The sequence below is a fragment of the Callithrix jacchus genome, chromosome 5 (genome assembly GCF_049354715.1).
Source record: "Callithrix jacchus isolate 240 chromosome 5, calJac240_pri, whole genome shotgun sequence".
NCBI lineage: Eukaryota > Metazoa > Chordata > Mammalia > Primates > Cebidae > Callithrix > Callithrix jacchus.
In genome coordinates this window covers 90,566,097-90,583,664 of record NC_133506.1, presented here as the reverse complement: position 1 = coordinate 90,583,664, position 17,568 = coordinate 90,566,097, and the positions used below count along the sequence as shown (strand labels likewise).

Genomic DNA, 17,568 nt, shown 5'->3' with positions numbered 1-17,568 from the left:
CAGTGTTTTGAGAAAGGAACACAGAACATTTTCAGAGGGAGCCTGTGATTGAGTTGAACCTCACAAATGTCTTTGAAAACTAGACTCTAACCAAAAAGTATGAGGGAGGGGGAGTTCTGGCTGGCATAGATGACACTGCCTCATGAAAGTGACTTAGAAATCAGCCTGGAGTCCCTAGAGCAGGTCTAACGATGAGTGAAGCAAGGTTAAGGTGGAGAAATAAGCCTGCTAGGGGTTACATTAGCTGGTTGAGTTCACCAAGCCAGCATTTTCCAGTGCAACATTTTATGTGTATGTGTGCTTATATTCGTTTAGCTGGGGAGAGAATCTATAACTTTCCATCAGATTTTCAGAGGAACCTGTAAACCCTTCCCCTGCCTACTCCCTGCTCCCAATTAAAAACTACAGGAAAAAAAAATCACAACTGTAAGGCCAGGCACGGTGGCTCACACCTGTAATCCCACCACTTTGGGAGGCCAATACAGGCAGATCACCTGAGGTCAGGAGTTCAAGACCAGCCTGGCCAACATAGTGAAACTCCATCTCTACTGAAAATACAAAAATTAGCCAGGCATGGTGGTAGACACCTGTAGCCCCAGCTACTCAGAAGGCTGAGGCAGGAAAATCACTTGAACCCAGGAGGCAGAGGTTGCAGTGAGCTGAGATCGCGCCATTGCACTCCAGCCTGGGTGACAAGAGTGAAACTGCATCTCCAAAAAAGAAAAATCACAACTATAGATTACAGTTCTAAATCTTACTGGTCTCAATTATGTGGAATAGGTATACACCATGGCTTGAGGATTGGCTACTTTCACTACAAAAAAAAATGGAATCACCCTAAGCTTTTGAAAGAAGCATGTATTGAATTTATAATCATTTTAAAAGGTTTAAAAAATGGTGTTTTTCAAAGGATGGCCACCATTTTCTTGGAGCCAAATGAGTGTCCATTCTTATTTATGATTTCTGGAGCCTCCCTGACTCAACTACTTGTTCAAGACTTTGATTTTGACTTAGAACGATGTAAAAATGACTTCTGTTTTGGTGAAGGAGCCTGAAAGTGAAGGGAAATGTTTGTAGAGGGAAATAAAATATGATGTGCCACTGTACAGGTCATTGAGTTAGAACATAAGACTCCCCTTTTTAAAATTTTTGCTGCTGCAACTGTGTGGTACAGTGAAGGAAAATTCATGCTTGCAGATGCTTTGTTCAGGGGCATTTGTCGTTTTCACTTATGTTCAACTGACCTCCATCCTAAAGGCCTTTCAGACATATGATCTTGCCTCCGCTTCCTGTGAAATCACCGTCCTTTCTTTAAAAATACAATGATTGAAAGAAAATTGCCACCATAAACAAAGCTAGAAGACTAGGGGAAAACATTTGTAGCATATGTAGTCAACAGGAATACAATCTATAATATATAAAGAGGTCCTATACATTGAAAAATTGACCAGGTATGGTAGCTCACACCTGTAATCTCAGCACTTTGGGAGGCCAAGGTAGGAGGATCACTCAAGCCCAGGAGTTTGAGACCAGCCCTAGCAACATAAGGAGACTCCATCTCTACAAAAAATTAAAAAATTCGCTGGGCATGATGATGTGCCTGTAGTCCCAGCTGCTTGGGAGGCTGAGGTGGAAGGATCACTTGAGTCTGGGATGTCAAGGCTACAGTGAATCATGGCCACACCACTGCACTCCAGCCTAGGTGACAGAGTGAAACCCTGTCTCAAAAAAACAAGAAAAAAGAAAAAAAAATCCAATAACTCAATAGGAAAATGGTAAAGGACATGAATAAGTAAATGATAGAAGAAGAAATGCAAACGGCCAATAAACTTCCTTCTAATCACAAGAAATGTAATGAGAAAAACAAGAAGCTAGGACGTTTGCCTGTCTGATGTCAAAAATGTAAGAGTGATTGTATCCAGTTTTCAATATAAAATGATAATCTGATTTAATAAAATATACCATAGAAATGATAAGCACAACCTATAACCCAGCCAATCCACTTCCAGAATTTTTTTCTGGAATACACATGAGGCCAGGGACAGTGGTTCACACTGATAACCCCAGCACTTTGGGAGGCCAAGGTGGGCAGATCACTGGAGGCCAGGAATTCGAGACCAGCCTGGCCAAAACCGAGAAACCCCATCTCTACTAAAAATACAAAAAAGTTAGCTGGACATGAAGGCACGTGCCTGTAATCCCAGCTACTCAGGAGGGTAAGGCAGCAGAATCGCTTGAACCCAGAGGCAGAGGTTGCAGTGAGCCGAGATGGCGCCACTGTACTCCAGCCTGGGAAACAGAATGAACTCTGTCTCAAAAAAGAAAAAAAGAGGCCTGGCACTGTGGCTCACACCTGTAATCCTAGCACTTTGGGAGGCTGAGGCGGGTGGATCACCTGAGGTCAGGAGTTCGTGACCAGCCTGGCCAACATGGTGAAAGTATCTCTACTAAAAATACAAAAAATTAGTCAGGTGTGGTGGCAGGCACCTGTAATCCCAGCTTCTTGGGAGGCGGGGGCAGGAGAATCACTTGAACCCTGGAGGCAGAGGTTGCAGTGAGCCAAGATCACACCATTGTACTCCAGCCTGGGCTACAAGAGTGAAACTCTGTCTCAAAAAGAAAAGAAAGAAAAGAAAAAGAAATGTAAATGTGCTCATGAATACATGTATAACATGTACAAAGCTATTCTGTGTGGTGGTGTTCATAAAAGCTAAAAATTAGTCTCAGTGTAAATGTTTACTAACAGGATTATCAATTAACAAACCCCCGGAGAACAGAGCCTCTTTGCCAAAGTGGAGCTGATGGTTGAGGAGGAGATTTTGGCCTCAGCCCAGTCACTGGTAGAGGAGAACATTCTACTCAGGCCCCACTCAGTATGACCTCACATCCTGAGATAGGAGTCTGGGGTCTGTTCTTGCCTCACCTGAAAGAGAGCAAGAAAGAAAAGGAAAGAAACGGCCTCTCTAGAGGGCAAGGAAAGGAAATGTCCCACTGAAATACAATGAGCGGGGCATTTGTAGCCCCAGAAATACTTCCCAGGGCTGTTTAACCTCTGATAGCAAAGTCTCAAAATATTAGGATGTACTTTCTTTATCAGAAGAAATACTCTACCAGTTCCAATATTCTCTTAAATTAGGCAATTATCCCTGTATTGCTGGCTTAAGGAGTCTTTATGTAGGAAACCTTATTTAGGAAGAGTAAATTATGACCTTTCACAATGTATAAGTTAAGGGCTGATTGTTTACCAATGTATTTGCAGAGTAATTGACGTAGGCTTCCTTTAATTAAGAGTTTGATACATACAAGCATTTGTTTGCTGGAAGCAAAGATGTCTGAACCTAAATTGTTAGAAGTCACTCTGATTGTTGAAAATCAATCAGTAATGAACATGAATCATCGTTACTGTATACCCTGTGATTGGGCACATGTAACTGAATTTCCTAAAACATTGATTTCTTTATAGATTTTGAGGTCACGTATGTTGCAAAAGCTGGACAGTGCATTTCACCAGCTAACCTGAACAGGAGCATTTTCACTTGATTAGGATTTCCATAAATTACCGAGAAATACTGAAAATATTTACATCATGTTCATACACATTTATAGTCTGTAAGGATATTTCAGGATTTAGACAAACATATTTTACTTCAGCACAGCAGGGACCAAATTATCACCATCTTTTAGAGAGCAACTCAACTAGGAATGTTCATTCCTGTGTGGCCAAATTGGGAGATTTTCTTTTATAGAATTTTCTGAAATTTAGTTTTTTAACTCTTTGTTTAAAAAAATAATAAGGGAGGGCTGGGCACGTTGGTGGCTCACACCTGTAATCCCAGCACTTTGGGAGGCCAATGCAGGCAGATCACTTGAGGTCAGGAGTTCAAGACCAGCCTGACCAACATGGTGACACCCCATCTCTACTGAAAATACATAAATTAGCCAGGCATGGTGTCGCACACCAGTAATCCCAGCTACTCAGGAGACTCCAGTGGGAGAATCCCTTGAACCCAGGAGGCGGAGGTTGCAGTGAGCTGATTGTACCAGTGTACTCCAGCCTGGGCGACAGAGTGACACTCTTTTTTTTTTTTTTTTTGCCAATCAGTTTGAGCTTATGAGGTTGCTCAGGTTAGCCTTGAACTGATGACCTCGCCTTCGCGAGCGCCATGAGCTCCGGCGGGAGCCACTTTGGACCCCGACACTCTGTCTTAAAAAAAAAAAAACAAAAAACATAGGCTGGACTTAGTGGCTCACACCTGTAATCCAAGCACTTTGGAAGCCAAGGTGGGCAAATCACCTGAGGTTGGGAGTTCAGGACCAGCCTGACCAACATGGTGAAACCCCGTCTTTAAAAAAAAAAAGAAAGAGAAATAAAAACAACAACAAGGGATATGTTTCAGAAATTCTGGAAAGTATATCTTTTCTTTAACAATTCCAAATTGATGGTATCCATCTTATAATCATCCAAAGTAATACGGTTTTTTTTGTTTGTTTTTGAGACAGTCTTGCTCTGTCACTCAGGCTGGAGTGTGGTGGCATGATCTCAGCTCACTGCAGCTTCTACCTCCTGGGTTCAAGCAATTCTCGTGCCTCAGCCTCCCCAGTAGCCAGGGTTACAGAGGTGTGCCACCACGCTTTGCTAATTTTCCTATTTTTAGTAGACTAGGGTTTCACCACGTTGGCCAGGCTGGTCTCTAACTCCTGGCCCCAAGTGATCCGCCCACCTCGACCTCCCAAAGTGCTGAGATTACAGGCATGAGCCACCGTGCCCAGCCCAAAATAACAGATTTTTAAATAATGTTTTTTTCTTTTACACAAGCAATGCATATATGATGTAGAAATTTTCAAAAATGTCCATAAGCAAAAAGAAGGAAATGAAAATTACCTGTAATTCTTTTTTTTTTTTTTTTTTTGAGACAGAGTGTTACTCTGTCACCCAGGCTGGAGTTCAGTGGCACAATCGCAGCTCACTGCAACCTCCACCTCCCAGGGTCAAGCGGTTTTCCTACTTCAGCCTCCCAAGTAGCTGAGATGACGGGCACGCGCCACCATGCCCGGCTAATTTTTGTAGAAAATTACTTGTAATTCTAACTCTTCAAAATAATCACTTTAAAATGTTGAAATATATCCTTTCAGTGTTTTTTTTAATGTAGATAATGGTTTTCTGACTAAATTAATTTCATATCCTGTGTACATTTTTTTACCACCTATTTTTTATTTAACAATAGATAAGGATCTCTCTCTAGTATTAACTATTCTTCTACCTAATTTGTAATGATTGCATAGTGCTATCAGTCCCCTGGGTTGTTTTCAGTTTTTCATTATTATGAACAAGGCAGAAATGAAAATCTTTGTTATTAAACCCTTTTTCACATCCATAAAATTGATACATCTTTGAAAGTCCATAGTCACCAAGTTTAAGCCCCTATCTTGACGTTGAGCTAATAAAGATAAAGTATGATTTCTGTTGGGATTCAGTAGAACAAAAAAAGCTATAACTCCTTGGCTTTTGTTTTCCAAATTACTGTCGTGCCTGTTGGGGTGGTGGGGGGCAGCCCTAATGACATATAGAGAGAGAAACTTCTTTAGATTTTCAACTTGCAGCTAAAGACGATCGTCTAGTATTTATTTCAGATATATTTGTGTTTAAGAAATGTTGATAAGCAGCCAGTGAAAGTAAAGTGATGGTACTGAAAGAATGAATTGTGATTATTAACTGAGATGCATTCGTTCTCGTCATAAAGCAGCATGGTTACCTCAGTTTTCTAAAAGAAAAGCATGCTCCTTGCTTGGCCAAGCTGCTGCTTAGCATTCTTGATACTTACATTGCTTACGGACCACATTTTTGATTGAGGATTTCCAGGTATACCTGGAAATCATCTGCTGCATAAAATAGTCCAGGTCTGGATTCAGAGGCACACACCATCTTGGTCCCAGACCGCAGTGAATTAAATCATAAACTCCTGGCAAGTCTGCCCTTTGGAAATGAAGAGAACCTCACATGACCCATGGATTGATATAAAAAGACACCAAACCACATGATGCAGAAAATACTTGAGGAGAAATTCCAGCTGTGAATGCCCACTCTAAATCCCCACTAAGCCAATTAGTGGCCAGGGTGGCAGAGTAAGCCCTGTTCAGCATACCATCATTGGTAAAGAGGCATGAAGTTGAGTTCTGCCAAGAAAGTAACAGAGGAATGCCTACCTGGGAATATTGCTGATAAAATGTAAAATAACCAAGCAGTGGGGTAGGGGTGGGGGATAAAATGCCAGAAGTATTTAAATGGTCATTTTTATGTACTCCACATACTGAAGATAGATGAGTTCCTTATTTAAGTTTTTGTTTTGTTTTGTTTTTGAGACAGGGTCTTACTGTGTCGCCCAGGCTGGAGTGCAGTGGTGCGATCTTGGTTCACTGCAACCTGTGCTTCCTGGGTTCTAGTGATTCTCCTGCTCAGCCTCCCATGTAGCTGGGATTACAGATGCCCACCACCACACCCAGCTAATTTTTGTGTTTTTAGTAGAGACGGGGTTTCATCATGTTGACCAGGCTGGTCTCGAACTCCTGACTTCAACTGATTCACCTGCTTCAGCTTCCCAAAGTGCTGGGATTGCATGCATGAGCCACCATGCCTGACCTTAAAATCGTTATCAGTTGGGTTAAGACAGGGTTTCTCAACTTTGGTACTTTTGACATTTTGGAACAGATAATTTTTTGTTGGGGGCTGGGGGTCCTGTGCATTGGAGGATGCTCCACAGTGTCCTTGGCCTCTGCACACTGGATCCCAATAGCACCCCTTCCCTAGTTCTGACAACCAAAAATGTCACAAAATTGTCCCCCGTTGAGAACTACTGGATTAAGAGATCATTATCCTGAAAAATTGCAGACTTGGGCCAAAAATCATGTCATGTGCCATTTTATTTTTAGATCAGTGTGGGTGGAAGTAGTGCCAGCCATCTTCAAGCTGTTAGGCTAGACTTGAAGTTCAGTATAGACCTGCACTCTCTGACGCCAGGCATTCTGTGCAAATTTACATCTGTGGGCAAATTGCACCAAATCTCAATGGTAGCAGTGAATATCATTGCCTTGCCTTCTACGTCCTGCCTCCTGTAACAGCAATGAAAGTGTCCTTTATGTTGCCGAATGCATTGATTTAAACAATCTTTAAATCTATTTTGAAAGCTATATGGAAGGTAAGTATTAAACCAAGCAAAACTGAGCCTCTGTCCTCAATGGGATCTTCTAAAATTGCTTTAGGAGATCTCAGGCTATGGCACTGCCCACACGCTAATACCTTCTACCCACCTAGCTCACTTTACAAGAATCACCCCTAAACAATTTCCACTCTTCTCTGTTCTGAGACTATTTTGACTTAACTTCCTTGCCCTCGCTCCCACTTTGGTTGGTTTAGCTAACTTTATGACTTACTCATCATAAAGTTAGGTAAGTCTTTGCTTTTTTAAACCTCTTTGGTTACTGCTAAGCTACCATCTTTCCCTAAAGTCTCCCCATTGAAAGTGTGCCTCTAATAACGGAAGTTGCCAACGTCTTGACCTCTTTCAGATATGACAATGGATGATGTTCGAGAATACGAGAAAAACATGCATGAACAAACCAACATAAAAGTTTGCAATCAGCATTCCTCCCCTGTGGATGACATAGAGAGTCATACCCAAACAAGTGTACGTAGAATTTTTAAAACATGTTGCCCACCCTTTCACAAATGCACATGTAAACTGATCGTGGAAATACAGCAAATCCCTGGTTCCCAACCTTCCACAGAAACATGTTGTCACCCAGAGCCTGTAGCTGCAGAACCTGAGCTGGATCTAAATTGGGCAGTGTCACCTCTCTCTGCCAGACATTTCGATCCTTTAAAGTTGCTTGACGTGGAGGTTATTTCGGTCATAAGACCAAGAACATGGAGAGTGGAAACATTTTTGTGGGACTAGTAAAACGGCCTGCACCATAAAAGAGCAGAGGAGTGAAAACGGATGTCATGTAAACTAGAATAACATGTCAGTAACTTTTAAAAACATAGCTAACACTCACTTATTCATTCCGGGGAGGGCTTCTGGCTCATCGGCTATTTTAGGTTTCTTTACATTTGCTTTGAAAAGCTTTCTGTGGCTCTTTATAGCTGTTTTACCCAATCAGTTCCTTTTTACTTAGGATAATCTCAAGATGGGCTGCAGTCTGTGCAGACACACAGGCTGAGCAGCGAAGGGGTGTGAGCTGGGGATGTGCTGAGCTGATCCTTGGGACTTAGGATAAGCCTCAGAGACCCTCAGTTATTTCATTGCACCCTGGAAATTGTGAGCTGACTGTATCTTGTATGCCAGCATTTTAAGTATCGTAATCTCTCAATCATTCATGCTAATGAAAGAGAGATAGAGATAACAAAGAAAAGTGTAATCAGCAAATCATTTCTTTGCATCAAATCATTTCTCTTCATTGAGCTGTGGTCTCTGGGTTCTACCTTGAGTCCTCATGTCCATTAGCCCAGTCTCCAGAATAATACATAGTAGGTATTTAAAAAAAAAAAAATCAGTGCTGTAATTCTAGGAAATTTAGACGTGGCTGTTGTCATAAATGGATCTTCAGAATTGTGGAGACCTTCTGATTGCATTTTGGAGATTTCTAGTGACATTTTTAGAGCATGTCTTTGGAATGTGCCCTGCAAGGCTCATGCACTGCAGTTGGTTGCATGTGATTTGCCCTTGAGGTTTCGAGGGCCCTAACTCTCCCCCCTTTTTGCATGCAGTAATTGGATTTGCAGGAACCTGTTAGAACAAGAGGTGTTTCCTGTTTATGCACAGACCAATTCCAGTAGGACTTCCCCCTAGACGTTCTCTTTAAGGAAACTCTCCTTGAATTTCGATCACTTTCAATTACCTTTTCTTTTAGAAATGTTGGACCCCCTCGACCAACAGAAATGTTCCCCCTCGACCTCTCTGAAAGCTGTTCACTATAAATATGACCAGACAAACAAAGGAAGCCACAGGAAAAGAGGGGACGCCAGATGTCTCAAGCCTTATCTAAGTCCTGAAGGCCCACAGCTTAAGGCCCTTTGCTTGGCTTTCTTTCAGTTTTACTGTGATTATGACTTCGAATTAAAGTCCACTTACTATATGGAAGGTGATAACGCAGGATGGTTCTCCCCCTGGGAAAGCCCATGTAATACCTGGCCGCACCTCAGCGCTGTTGCCGTGACTTTAGGGTGAAAGATGCCTGCCTCCTGAGAAGTCACACAAAGTGGTTATTTTGAATGCTATGACACTTCCATTATCCTTTGGAATTCCGTTAAATTGGAGCTCATTTAGTTTGCCGTAGTCTTTCTTCTGTATCATAATGAAAAACAGTGAAAGTCAGGAGGTGGTTGTTTGTCACAAATAAAAACGGCATGGGTGCTAAATGGATTTTAGATCATCAACCCGTGCAGGGACAAATTAGATTGAAATTAGGCAAAATTAACATCCATGAACACAGCAGTAAGGAAATAAGTCTCCTTTTCAATTGAGCAGGTTCAACGCCTTCAAGGAAGGGAACTTCTAAGAGCCTCTGGCAGTGAAAATCAAAATTCTGTGCTTTAGATTATTTCTGCCCCCTGCTGGCTATGTGGAGTAGAACAATGTATTCAGCCACTTGATTAAGAAAGTCTGCCTTTTCTTTCTTCCTTTTCTTTTTCTTTTTTTGAGACGGAGTTTCGCTCTTGTTACCCAGGCTGGAGTGCAATGGCGCGATCTCAGCTCACCGCAACCTCCGCCTCCTGGGTTCAGGCAATTCTCCTGCCTCAGCTTCCTGAGTAGCTGGGATTACAGGCACGCGCCACCATGCCCAGCTAATTTTTTGTATTTTTAGTAGAGAGAGGGTTTCACCATTTTGACCAGGATTGTCTCGATCTCTTGACCTCGTGATTCACCCGCCTCGGCCTCCCAAAGTGCTGGGATTACAGGCTTGAGACACCGCGCCCGGCCGAAAGTCTGCCTTTTCAAAGATAATATCCATTTATCAGAGCAAAAACAGCATACTCTGATTCACTAAAATTTTTCTCGGTCTCAACTTTACTGTTAAATAAATGCCTCTTTTATATAATCTTAATGTCACTTCTTAGTTCATTTAATAGTCTTCATGTTTTTAAAAATTGGTAACTTTACAGGTATGATTTTTCTTGATGTATTCTGAATTTTATATTTTATTCACACAGTCATACTGATTTATTTCCTTTGTAAAAACTTTCTCTTTCAAAAAATTTAATAGTTCTCCCCAGGAAATCCTCTTACGGATTTCATTTTGTGAAAAATACTCTGGTTTGCTCAGATGTTATAAGACCTAGGGATTAGGCCGGGCGCGGTGGCTCATGCCTGTGATCCCAGCACTCTGAGAGACTGAGGCCAGCAGATTACCTGAGGTCAGGAGCTTGAGACCAGCCTGGCCAACATGGTGAAACCCCATCCCTACTAATAATAGAAAAATTAGCCAGCCGTGGTGGCAGACGCCTGTAATTCCAGCTACTCAGGAAGCTGAGGCAGGAGAATCGCTTGAACCCGGGAGGCAGAGTTGCAGTGGGCTGAGATCACACCATTGCACCCCAGCCTGAGCAACAAGAGCAAAACTCTGTTTCAAAAAAAAAAAGGGCTAAGGATTAATACTGTTAGGACTATTCATTACATACTCAGTATTTCCAAAGTGGCTATATTGTTTCATGCTGGTTATCCATGCAGTATTATCATTATAATGAAGTTTCAACTGCTAAGTACATGGCAGTGGGCAAGAAAGAGTGAAAAATGGGTCTCTGGGAGGCCAAAATAGGCATAGAAAATCTACGGGCAGTAGACTTCACATTTTTCTCAAGGATAAGCCTTGAACCTTGACTGAGTCTTTAATAAGCCCAGTTACCTGTTTTCCCTGTTCCCAGCAAATAAAAATGGCAAAGGATATCAAGGATAGCCAGAGTAACAAAAATTAATTATAATAGTGATAATAGAGTTCCTGAGTGTGAGAGAAGAGCTCTCAAGCCATAAAGAACAGGTGGGGCGCGGTGGCTCAAGCCTGTAATCCCAGAACTTTGGGAGGCTGAGACGGGTGGATCACAAGGTCAAGAGATCGAGACCATCCTGGTCAACATGGTGAAACCCCGTCACAACTAAAAATACAAAACATTAGTTGGGCATGGTGGCGTGTGCCTGTAATCCCAGCTACTCAGGAAGCTGAGGCAGGAGAATTGCCTGAACCCAGGAGGCGGAGGTTGCGGTGAGCCGAGATCGCGCCATTGCACTCCAGCCTGGGTAACAAGAGTGAAACTCCGTCTCAAAAAAAAAAGCCATAAAGAGCAAATAAACCCTGAGGAAGAACTAAGGAACTGTATTTTTGCACAGTGATATATTTTCAACATATTATATCTCAGATGTAAGTATATATAATACATTAAACACATTAGGAAAAGATTTACATTTTTTAAATACTGTTTTTACTTTCTCACTTAATAAGAACATTTCAGGTATTGGGAAAACCTACATTATCCCACAATGATTATTAACAGTGGTCCTCACTATTAAATCATCCTCTCTTTTCAGTCTCTATTCTTTTTAAGTTTCCTTAAGAAATGGTTTTATTTTCTCAACTTTGGAATGATTAGCAGGATGTGGTGATATTGTTGATTTATGTGTTTTTTTAAAGCTGAATTTATTAAAACACAACCTCTGAACCTTCTTAGGATCGATACACAGTCAGGAAAACAGAAACAATAGCATCTCTGTGGCCCCTCAGAATAAAAACATATATGTATTGATTAAGAAGATAGCATGTTGGCCAGAGTACAGTGACTCGCGCCTGTAATCCCAGCACTTTGGGAGGCCTAAGCAGGTGGATCACTTGAGCTGAGGAGTTCGAGACCAGCCTAGGCAACATAGCGAGACCCTGTCTCTACAGAAAATACAAAAAATGAAACCAGGCATTGTGGCATACACCTGTGGTTTCAGCCTCATGGGGGCCTAAGGCAGAAGGATCGCTCAAGCTCAGGAGGTCGACACTGCAGTGAGTCACGATCGCACCATGGCACTCCAGCCTGGGTGATGCACTGAGATCCTGTCTCAGAAAAAAAAAAAAAAAGAAGACAGTATATTGACAAATCCTGATGATTTACCCGTTTCCCCTATAAAGGTATGCTTATTCTTTCATGATCTAAAGTTGACAATAATGACGATAATATGTCTTATTTCAGGGTCATCAATTGTTTTAATTGCCTTCTCTTTATGGAAAAGATGACCAGTTAATTATAGCTCCAAATAGCCCACACAGTACTCACAACAGTACAGATGCACACACACAGGCACACATTTTCCCCATCTAGTTCTGTACTCTACTGTTAAGTCCTTATTGACAATACTTAAAATTCACTGAAGAGTACTTTGGAAAATCTCAAATGGATATTCATAAGGGAATATTGTTTTCAGGATGCAGCTTCTGATAAGAAAAAATTGGGGGTTCGGTCTTTCAGTGATAATTTGGGTGTATGATTGAGAGAGGCCCTTTTGTGATAGGGATCCCATAGTTCTTGTAAAAACAAGGGTAGTGATGAATCTATTTGCATCTCTTGTAAATAACTGCTGGTTGTTCTTTCTGTTTTTCTCCTTGAAGACATGACAATGGATGAAGTCCGAGAATTTGAACGAGCCACTCAGGAAGCCACCAACAAGAAAATTGGCATTTTCCCACCGGCAATTTCTATCTCCAGCATCCCCCTGCTGCCTTCCTCTGTCCGCAGTGCGCCTTCTAGTGCTCCATCCACCCCTCTCTCCACAGATGCACCCGAATTTCTGTCCGTTCCCAAAGATCGGCCCCGGAAAAAGTCCGCCCCAGAAACTCTCACGCTTCCAGATCTTGAGAAAAAAGCCACCCTGAATTTACCTGGCATGCACTCTTCAGATAAGCCATGTCGGCCCAAATCAGAGTAACTTTATAGAAATATCTCATGGGGTTTTATATTTTCGTTTTGTTTTTTTTTTTTTTAAGAATTTTCTGATAGAGAAAAAGACTGCTTTGTCACTCAAACATGTTCCTTCGAACTCTCAGTGTGCATGTGATTCAGTAACTTCACATAGAATATGATTACCTAAGTATGCCATACAGCATCATATTAGATGTAAGATGTAAGACCTGCAAAGGACAGAAGGAATCTTCTGTAACCACAGCTGTAAGCCAGAGAGGAAGCCTTGTTATTGGGCATTTGATGAGGTTGGCATGGACTTCAAGGATAAATGAATGAAAACTTTGCACCACTTTGTTACAAGGTATGGTAGGAAATAGTGAAGTCAGTTTCCTCTCATCAAATCTAAAATTCTCCAAAATACTCTCAGGCGTAACATGCTTAATTGTTAAGTTTTGAACTGCTAATTACCAATACTTGAATACCAATAGTTACTGAGACTCCTATTTTGGTTAGTCTGACTCAGGATTTGGGGCCTAATTAACTCTTTAAACTTTTGAAAATTTTAGTCATCAAGCTATAGAGGCTCCAAGTGCAATTAATAATAACTTATTTATACCTTCCACAGAATTTAATAAAGATTCTACTTGTTTCCGTCTTTTAATAACTTTCCCTTTGTGCCCTTGTGGCCTCAGAAATCCTTAAGAATTGCATGGATGAACGTGACCATAACTGATTTTAGAATGGTTCAGTTTAGGAACCAAGAGGTCCAGGTGAGGCAACAGCTTTTTTCTCTACAGGTACCAATAAACCTTGACTTGTCAGCTTCCGTCATCCATTAAGATCCTCAGAATTTGCAATTAATTGAATAGAATTCATTTACTATCTGCCCTCTCAAAGAAGTTCAAGGGCAGAGTAAGCTAACTGGGCTTACTATCAGAATGTCTGGTGCATGAACCATTAAAAAGAGAACTGTCTCCCATCCCCTTCCTTGTTTTACTCTTAGTAACATCCAGAATTCCCTGGAACAGATTGCCTAACCCTACCACCAGACCTTAGGAAAGACTGTCATTCTCTTACTCCTTGCTTGAAATACAAATATGGGGAAGTGACAGACATCAAGTAACTACTGTCAAGTAAGAGGAGAGAATGAGCGGAATTGCTGACTCCTATTTGTGGAGTAAAAAGGAGACGCGATAATAAATTCCCTTCTGTCTAGCTTTCCTTTCTTCAACTAGTGGTAATGCAAGATTAGAATCAAGGTTGACAGGAGGCAAGATCACTCGTGGAAGTGGCAGAAAGACAAATCTCCTTTGCTCTAAAGAGAGGAATCTGTCACCTTTGCACCTCACTGCCTTTAAACACAGACGGGAGGGCAGGCAGAATCTCAGCATTGACTTTTGTCCTCTGAGAGAGGAAAAGAAGAAGGTAATTGGGCAAATCCAAGGCCCATGCCCCAGCTAGCCTTCCTGATCGTAACCTCTAACCTCAGGAAAGGGACCTTCCCAAAACACAGATCCCAAAGGAAACAAAATAGACCAAGGAGCATATTGTGCTTCTCTCACACAGCCTCTCTGCCAATGGACCCTGCCTGCTTCCCTCTCAGTGCTCAGCACTCTGAGTAGTGTCTTTCAGGTCGATACACTCTCCCAAGGTGCAGGCGCTGGCCCCATGAGCCCAGCACCAAAGTTTTCTAAGTCATAGGTCAGACTATCAAGATCATTTCTTTATCCATAGGTTGATATTTAGCTTAAAAAAAAATAAACCTAGAACTCAAAGGAAACCCATTACAAATAGCTTAGCTCAACAGTGTATCTCTTCCCTAAGAATGATAGTATCTTAGTAAGACACCTTCTATGCATGGTATGGAAGCATGATTTTTGCTTGTGGGAAAACTTAATCTTTTATCAAACCCCTCGGACTTCTCAATTCCTCCCTCCCCACAGTAGTACTTAATGAAAATGTTTTGCTTTAGAAAGCAAAATCCTACTTTTAGAAGACACTGAAATCATATATGTATTTGCTTACCATTTGCAAGCTGAAATCAAGGTGGGGTGGGGTCATTATTTTCATGTAGAATGTATTTATTTTGTGCAGGTTGTTACCACATCTGGCACCTAGTTTTTCCATTAATATCATTGCTATTTTCCCTTTTTATAAAGTAGCTTCCGCTGTCAAGGTCAACAATTCTATACGCTTTAGGAAGCTAAGGTCTAATTTCCTTTTGTGAGTCTCATTTCTTTTATAACCAGTGTGATACCACAGACATCAGTTGCAAAGCTACCATGATAGTGTGATTCTTAGCCAAAAAAAAAGTGTGTGCTCTTAAAGTATGTTCAGTTTTTCTGTCTCCATGTGCTTTGTGTGCATTAAAAAGGGGCTGGGGGGGGTGCAGACATTCCTTTAGCTGCTTTGCAATATTTAACCCGGTCATCAAAAGGCATAAATGACTTTCAATATTTGATATATCTTGGTTTTCAAATATCATTTTACATCCTCTATACATGACTTTGTTATTGTGGAATACAGGCCTGCCATGGATGTATATATACAGAACATTAATAATTCTTATAAGGGTGGAAGTCAAATGGCTGCATGATGGAAATTAGAAGAAAAAAAAAGCAGAAACTTGAATTTGCTAAGCATGTTTGGGGGGAAATAGAATTCTTAACTCAGTGCCTCTGTCTGCGATAGGGAAACCTTCAACTTTGTTCACCAAAATTGTATTATACCTGTGTATATATATATATATAAATATGAATATAGTAGAGTGAATCAGACACCATGGTTTTAAGTCTCTGGTAGCCAAGTTTAAATAAATAATCTATAGAATATCACATGTTCACCATCTCCATCTCTGAAGTTAGTGGACTTCATCAAAAAGACTGTAAATTTCATTACTCTGGGAGGATTTCAAATGTGAAATGCCTCTGTGTGTTTTGTTGGCCCAAGCACAGCATTCTTGCTTTAGCTGTGCTTTCCTAGGATGAGAAGATCTTGGTGTTTTTAACATATAAGCTTGGTTAGAAATCACCTCTGAAGATCATTTCATTCTCTCACTTTGGGCTGTTGCAAGACAAAGCAAAGGAAGATAACAACGAAGGAAGCCCGTGACATTTTAGTTACCACCGTTGTAACTCAGACAATAAGGGTTTGTTGGTGAACCGACTTATCAAGGCTTCTGTTACGGTTTTGCATCTGTATGTGGGGAAAATGATTTTAATTTATTTGGAAGTATTTATTAGCCATGATGTTGGTCCTGAAGATAAATCTCTAAGTAGCACACTTGTGGGTATATTATGCAGACACTTACGATACCTGCAAAAGTTACTGTGGTTTTTCTTTCAAGACACTGTGATCAACGGTGAACTAAGAAGAGATTCTGACACATCTCGATAAATCATTCTCTGCAAAAGTTTCAGGGCTAACGTATTTATGTCTATTTTTAAATTCTTTCTTTGGCATCTCTTCATGGCTCAGAGACAACAAGGTAATAAATAGGTCATTGGCTGGCTTAGGTCAACAGGAATTTTAAGAAGGGCCAGTGTATAACTGACTCTACATATAATGTGTAATCAGATAATCCAATAGAGAGGAGTTGCCCAAATGGCTTTAGTACCTTTCTGATCATCTGACTCAGCAGGCTAGGAGACAGTCTGTCATCTGAGCCATAGTTCGTGAGATTTAAAAAGTCTGTCCAGTGACTGCAATCTGGTTATAAACAAACTATTTTAAACTATTCATTCTTGCTGAAACTGAAGTGTACACAATAGCACAGTGTTGGCATGCTGAGGCAAAACATTGGGTTTTGTGTTCTACCTTCGAAACAATCCATTTGCATTTGAAATATAAGTGTTTAAGCTTTTAGGCATTAGTGTAATAAGGGAACATGAATACGTTGGGAAATTTTCAGATGCCATTAATAATTGTAATTTTGTTGTTAAATTAACAAGTCCTTTAGGATAAGCCTCTTGATGTTTTTGCTTTAAACTGAAAGCATGTCTGTTGAACTGCAAATCCCCCTTCAGTTTCTGTGTATCACCCAGAAGAGGTTCTTTGAGTTGCTGTTGTACCTATACCATTCACATGTAGTGTCAAGTGTAATTTTGTGTTTACACTCAAGCTGGGATCTTGACTGGTTAAATTAATCCACATACCACTGCCACTGCTGAAGGACCAGGTGTTGGCATACACAGCGTTACAGACTATAAGCAAAGCAAACAAAAGTTGATCCTCACATATGCCATCCTTCTGTGTCATTTTGTGGCTGTTCTGCGTTTATCTCCCTAGTTATTTATTATTGTTAATAACTTACTTTTTCTTACGTTCTGTTGTAAATAAAATATGAAGCAATCTTCTTTCCAAGTGTAGCTTCCTCTCTCTCTCTCTCTCTCTCTCTCTCTCTCTCTCTCTCTCTCTCTCTCTCTCTGTCTCTGTCTCCTTCAGCTGTTCTGGAGGGAATGTTAGCAATTGTTCGCTCGGGTTGATGGGCTTGTTTCTTTTCCTCTGGATTTTTTCCCATCCATGTGCCACTGCCACTGCTAAAGGACAACATGTTGGGATACACAGCGCTACAGTCTATAAGCAAAGCAAACAAGAGTTGATCATTACAGATGTCATCCTTCTCTGTCATTTTGTGG

General features: G+C 41.0%; 1 protein-coding gene across 1 annotated transcript in view; it reads left to right on the top strand.

The window, feature by feature from the left end:
* PITPNC1 (phosphatidylinositol transfer protein cytoplasmic 1) overlaps window positions 1–17,286 on the top strand; it is a 311,718-nt gene extending 294,432 nt beyond the window's left edge. The window contains exon 9 of the mRNA XM_002748676.7: window positions 12,640–17,286. Coding sequence (XP_002748722.1) covers window positions 12,640–12,956 — 317 coding nt within the window. The 3' untranslated portion in view covers window positions 12,957–17,286. The remainder of the gene's footprint in view (window positions 1–12,639) is intronic.
* Window positions 17,287–17,568: the final 282 nt, after the last annotated feature.